Raw genomic sequence first — 6,455 nt, 5'->3', positions numbered from 1 at the left:
CAGCCCAGCTAGAGACCTCTAACCTAAACAAACACTCGTTTCTAAATTCAGGTGGGATCCACAAAATATGTCATTGAAATTAATAATTCGGTGTTTTTGAGTACACTTACAGTGTTGTGCGACTACCAACCTCTATCTAGTTCCGATTTTAGTATATGTGTTGCCTAAGGAGCACGTCACTATCTAGTTCCAAAACAGTTTCATCGCCCCAAAAGGATACCTGGCACCTATTGAGCATTTCCTCCCCATTCCCCCTTCTACTCAACCCCTGACAACAACCAATCTGTGTTCTGCCTCTATGGACTTACCTATTCTGAACATCTCAAATAATTGCAATCACAGTATATGACCTTTTGTGTCTGCCTTCTTTCACTGTGCACAATGTTTTCAAGTTTCATCCAAGGTGTAGCGTGTGTCGTCATTTCATTACTTTTTATGGCTGGATGTTATTCTGCTATATAAATATACCACACTTTGTTTTCATTCATCAATTGATAAACATTCGGGGACGCCTGGGTGGCTTGGTGGTTGAGCATCTGCCTTTGGCTCAGGTCACAATCCTGGGATCCTGGGATCCTGGGATCCTGGGATCAAGTCCCATATCGGGCTCACCAGGGAAGCCTGCTTCTCCTTCTGCCTATGTCTCTACCTTTCAATCTATGTCTCTCGTGAATAAATAAATAAAATTAAATTTTAAAAATTGAGGGACGCCTGGCTGGCTCAGCGGTTAAGCGTCTGCCTTCAAGCTCAGGGTGTGATTCTGGAGTCCCCGGATCGAGTCCCACATCACGCTCCCTGCCCGGAGCCTGCTTCTCCTCCCTCTGCCTATGTCTCTGCCTCTCTCTGTGTCTCTCTTGTGGATAAATAAATAAAATATTTTTTAAAAATTTTTAATTGATAAACATTTAGATTGTTTCCATATTCTAGCTATTGTGAAATGATGCTGCTATGAAAATGTCTGTACATGTATTTGAGTACCAGTTTTCAGTTTGGGGGGGGTGGTACATATCTACAAATGAAAGTGCTGACTCTTATGATAATTCTGTATTTAACTTTTTAAGCACCTGCCAAACTATTTTCCACAGTAGCTGAACCATTTTACATTACCACCAGCGATGTACAGGGGTTACGGTTTCTCCACATCCTCACCAACACTTGTTATTTTCCATTTTTTAAAAATTACAGCCATCCTAGTGCCTATACAATCCTTTGCACAAACTCAGCAAGACCCTCCATTGAATGCCCAGCCTAGGAGATAATCAAGAAACAGCAATCCCTGAAAACTAAAAACAGAGTTTCTGAAACTAGAATAGCACTTATATACTGTCTAGAAACTTATATACCACTAGTAGTGGGCTTCTAAGTGATTATTATTTCTATCCTTCTGCTTTTGTATTTTTCCAAGCTTTCTGCCATGAACTTTTGAAAATGTGCCCTGCATGCAACTCCTCTCATTTAAGTCATACAAACTAAGGCTGGTATTTTTCCAACCAAAAAATATCAATAAAAACAGTTCTACAATTTCATAGAAAGCAGATATTTTTATAATCATAAGATATAAGATAATATGGCACAACTCCCTCATCTAAAGGAGGAAAAACTGGGCCAAGAGAGAAAATGACTTAGGAAAAGGCTATAAACAACTATGGTCCTGTTCACACCTGTTAGATAGCAGAAGGAAGGTCACAACAAAGCCTGCCCCAGAATCCTACTTATGGCCTTTTCTACTTCAATACATCACATTGCCAAAAGTCCAGTTATCAAGCCCGTTCGATTACATGTTAATGCATTTTACAAATATTAATTCAGTGCCTGTTTGACCAAGGCTCTGATAACTTCAAATGGTGAAAAGTACAAAGAGAGAAAAAGAACAAAACGTAGCTATAAGAGCATGACTAAGGAGGTCTGGGAAGACTTCTGAGAAGGTGACTTTTAAGCTTTGACTTGAGTGACATGTCAATGCAACAAAAGAACACTGGCACCTCTTAAGAGACTACATACACATACCCATATAAAAAAAAAATTTCCCCAGAACTCTAAGTGGGATTATCCTGGACATAGGCCCCCGCCACCCCTACATTGGCCATCTTATTGATGCTAGCAGTCCAGGAAAAGGAAGGCTTCCTTCGGGTGTTAATAAGAACTTCAGGACTGGAATTGTGGTATGGAGTGGAGTCTGTTGAGTTCAAGAGTCCAGACTTGGACTTCTGACAGTGTCCCTCCTCCATTATTATTCTCCAGGCCTTTCGCCCCAAAGCCCTTGCTAGGGATTGGCTAAGAGTAGGCCCGCCTCTCGCTCAGGATTCGCTGCGAGCTGCAGGAGCCCCGCCTCCTCCGCCTCATAATTCGCTACTCCTGGGCTCATCCCGCCTCTCCACTGAAACGATTGGCTGCCGGGGCTTCCCAGCGTCGTTAGCGCCTGCGGAGAGGCTGCACGCCCGGGTGACTGCGAAGGGCTGCTCCGACTATGGCTGTCACGGCGGTGTCCTCGCGGGTGTGGCTGGGCATGTGGGGTGTTAGGGCCCTGCAAACCCGAGGCTTCGGCTCGGAACGGGTACGCCGGCTGTAGCGTCCGCTGCCCCAGCCCTGAGCGCGTATCCCCCTTCGCCCTTTCGCACCTTGACGGATGTTCCCATCTCTCTCCGCAGTCAGAGGACCCGGGCTCCGCGGGCTCGATCCGGGAGGCAGGTGGGGCCTTCGGAAAGAAAGAGCAAGCTGAAGAGGAACGATACTTCCGGTGAGGTCCACGGAGCCCCGCGTCCAGTCCGAGGCTCTCAGGCCCTCAGGGCCCTCCTATCCTTCTCTAACTTACAGCCCTCCCGGGCACCTGGGCGGCTCAGTGGGCTGAGCAGCTGACTCTCGGCTTCCGCTGTGGTGGTGGTGATCGCGGGCGGTGGGACCGAGCTGGGGGGGGAGTTTGGGATTTCCTCTCTCCCCCTCCCTCAGCGCCTCCCCACTGCCGCTCCACTCTTTCTCTCTCGAATAGATAAATCTTTTTTTTTTTCTTAAGATTCTCCTAAATTGATTTATTTCACAAAGAGAGAGAGACAGGGAGAGCACAAGCAGGGGTGGCTGCAGAAGGAGAGGGAGGAAGCAGGCTCCCCAATGAGCAGAGAGCCCAGATGTGAGGCTCGATCCCAGGACCCTGGGATCATGACCTGAGCCGAAGCGAAGAGATACGCACTTAACTCACTGAGCCACCCAGGCGCCCCTCATATATAGATAAATAAATCTAAAAAAAAAAAAAAAAAAAAAGAAAGAAAGAAAGAAAGAAAAAGCAAACAAACTTCCAATAGCCCTACCCTTACTTCCCTGGGCCTTGGGGCACCCATCCCCCAATAGAACTAGCAAGCCGAACCCATTACACTCGCTTGAGGTCCTGACTGTTGCCACCTATAGGACGCTCCCAGTACCCTGCACAACAGTTCAGGGTCCCCAAACCGAAGCCATTTCCACCCCCGGGTTTCCAGAATTCTCAAACCATGCTCGACTTTTCCTGAATCATTTACCATGCCCACCCATGGAGTTCTCCCCCGTGTTGCAAAATGGCTTCCAGATGCTTCCAGGTTCTTCTGAGAGTGTCTAGATCCCACTGCCCACTATTGGCAGGACTCCTGAGCCTGATTACCTCAGCCCTCACCCGCCATAATCCCTGTGCACTTTGTTTTCTCCTTCACATGAATGGATTCCCTGGCTTTACAGACTGTCAGCCATTTCTAGAGCCCACCTGTCTTCAATTTTGCCGGAGTGAGTGGGTCATAAGAGCTGATAGCAGCAGCTCCTGGTTGGAACCCTCCTCTCCCACTTCTTGGAGACTTTTGCTCTGCCCTGCCCTGCACAGTGCAGCCCAACCCAGCTCCTGGGCTGGATAGATTTCTCTCCTGCATAAGAGTACAGAGCAGGCTGGGGCTAGGGACTCTTTCTAGCCCTAAGTTATCATTTACTGACTTCTGTCCACAGTGGGGAGCAGCATGGAACTAATCTCGCTTCTGCTTCTCCTTTGGTCTAGCTTTTAACTTCTGCCCTTTATTGCTTACTCTTAAGAATTTTATCACTATGGCACCTGCCATACCAGAGAGCCAAGGCACAACTCTAAGAGACCATCTAATTGGGCATCAACATTTTACAGATAAGGAAAACCGAGGCCCAAATGTGCCCAAACCACCATTTGAATGTCCCTTCTTGAGACCTAAATCAGACTGCCAGGTACTTTTCTTCCTATTCATTTTGGCCTTTACAGTGAGCCATGCATTTCCCCAGGCAGAGGAGGCCCTAGATAAATTGAGATAGGATATGGGTATTTGTCCTTTATACCCATTTGTCCATCCTTCCCTCCTTTTGCTCTTTTTTCTTTTTTCCCCCCAAAAAAGGGATTCTGATCCCTGGGGGGTTCCTATCCTAAGGTATTGCAGAATTAATGTCACACCTCTCTGGAGTTTTCTAAAGAGAAACCTGAAAGGAATAACTCCTAAATAATGGAATTTCAGGGACACCACGGTGGCTCAGCGGTTGAGCACCTACCTTCAGCTCAGGGCGTGATCCCAGGATCCGGAATGGAGTCCCATACTGGGCTCTTTGTGGGGGGCCTGCTTCTTCCTCTGTCTGTGTCTGCCTCTCTCTCTCTCTCTCTCTCTCTCTCTCTCTGTCTCTCATGAATAAATAAATAAAATCATTTTAAAAAATAATGGAATTTCAGGCACTAGCACCAGGAAAATGGAATCATTTGGTTATTTCCTTAAGATGGATATATCTCAAGATGGAGTATTCTTTCACTGGTGGGGCTTGAGGGGGTAGAAGAGGATGTGGCCAGCGAAACTCCAATGGGACTGGGACTCCTGTTCTTTGCCTTAGGTATTACCGGTTATGCTTAGAGATCTCTGTGGGGTGAGGCATTGGGATTAAATGCAGAACCACTGTATCCTTGTAGAGCACGCACTAGAGAACAACTGGCAGCCTTGAAGAAACACCATGAAGATGAGATCAGTCATCATATAAAGGAGATTGAGCGTCTGCAGAAAGAAATTGAGCGGCACAAGAAGAAAATCAAAAATCTAAAATCTGATGATGATTAAATGCACACAGTTCCCATAGAATGGCTACATATCATCACCCACTTCCATGGAAACATAGTTCTGGTTTTATTATCTGTCTGTGTGCTGCCAACAGATTATAATAAATTGTCGTCAGTGAATTGTGTCTAATGCCTTCTTCCACTATCTGGAGATGGGTAGGGGGACATACTACTGGACTTCTAAAATGAGTCAGGGTCACCTGGGTGGGTTACTTGGTTAAGCTTCTAGCACTTGATTTGGGCTCAGGTCATGATCTCGGGGTCATGGGATCAAGCCCTACTTCAAGCTCCACGCTCAGGGCCAAGTCTGCTTGAGATTCTCCCTCTCCCTCTGCCCTCCTGCTCTTGCACCTGCTTGCACTCACTCTCTTTCTCTCTCTCAAATAAATGTTTACAAAAAAATAAATCAGGGTACCTGCAATAGGGAGCTCAAAGAGCACAGTGTGATGAATGCTATGCAATTTACAGGGGAAGGGGACTATGACACAAGGAAAGGCCCCTTTCTCTGTGTGATACTAAGAAGTATTCAGAGAAAGCTTGAAAAATAAACCCTAATCCAAGATAAAAGGTCAAGAGCAGTCTGGAAAATAAGAATGATGATTGCTTAAAAGGATACAATTCAAGGCACCATCAGTCCATTTTGCATTTATAAAGTGATTAGAAAGGGGTACCTGGCTGGCTCAGTAGGCCAAGTTACTCTTCATCCCAGGATTGGGTATAGAGCTTATTGAAAAAAAGAGAACTCTTCATATGAGCTAGTTATCTTTGTTCTAATTAGCTTTGTGCAAATTGAAAGAACTGGAATTAGAAACTTAGGTTTTGCCTACAGTCAGTCACCCAGTATTGTGGAGTTGAGATTTCGAAGTTTATTAATAACAATCAGAATTATTTCTTAAAAAAAATTTCTTAGATTATATTTTGCTGAGTGTGCTCTTTTTTTTTTAAAGATTTTATTTACTTATTCATAGACACAGAGAGAGGCAGAGACACAGGCAGAGGGAGAAGCAGGCTTCATGCAGGGAGCCCGATGTGGGACTCGATCCCAGGTCTTCCAGGATCACACCCCAGGCTGCAGGTGGCACCAAACCACTGCGCCACCAGGGCTGCCCCTGAGTGTGCTCTTGATTCAAATTTGACTGTAAGGCTCATTTAAATTTATACAAACTAGTAGTGTAATTACTCCAGATGAAAAAAAAAAGTGACATTTTGGGCCAAAAGCAAGACAGTTTCAATTTACCAGTTAAATAGATCATTTGCCCTAGAATTGTGATGAGTCCTTTGTTGCGAGAAACTATTACAAAAAGGTCTTTAGGGCTGTTGAATGATAAAAGTTCGGACAAGTCACTGACCTTGCTCCTGCAGACAAGACACTAGATATCTGTTT

The 6,455-nt window shown here is 45.4% G+C and overlaps 1 protein-coding gene across 1 annotated transcript; it reads left to right on the top strand.

Annotated features, from left to right (window-relative positions):
• The first annotated feature begins 2,393 nt into the window (after positions 1-2,393).
• ATP5IF1 (ATP synthase inhibitory factor subunit 1) lies at positions 2,394-5,191 on the top strand. The gene is made up of 3 exons (XM_041764915.1): positions 2,394-2,554; positions 2,649-2,737; positions 4,928-5,191. The coding sequence occupies exons 1-3, from the start codon at positions 2,468-2,470 to the stop codon at positions 5,070-5,072; spliced, it is 321 nt and encodes a 106-aa protein (XP_041620849.1). The 5' UTR covers positions 2,394-2,467; the 3' UTR covers positions 5,073-5,191.
• Positions 5,192-6,455: the final 1,264 nt, after the last annotated feature.

This window comes from Vulpes lagopus, chromosome 8, assembly GCF_018345385.1.
Source record: "Vulpes lagopus strain Blue_001 chromosome 8, ASM1834538v1, whole genome shotgun sequence".
Classification (NCBI taxonomy): domain Eukaryota; kingdom Metazoa; phylum Chordata; class Mammalia; order Carnivora; family Canidae; genus Vulpes; species Vulpes lagopus.
The sequence above is the reverse complement of the archived record's forward strand: the minus strand, read 5'-3'. Positions and strand labels throughout refer to the sequence as shown.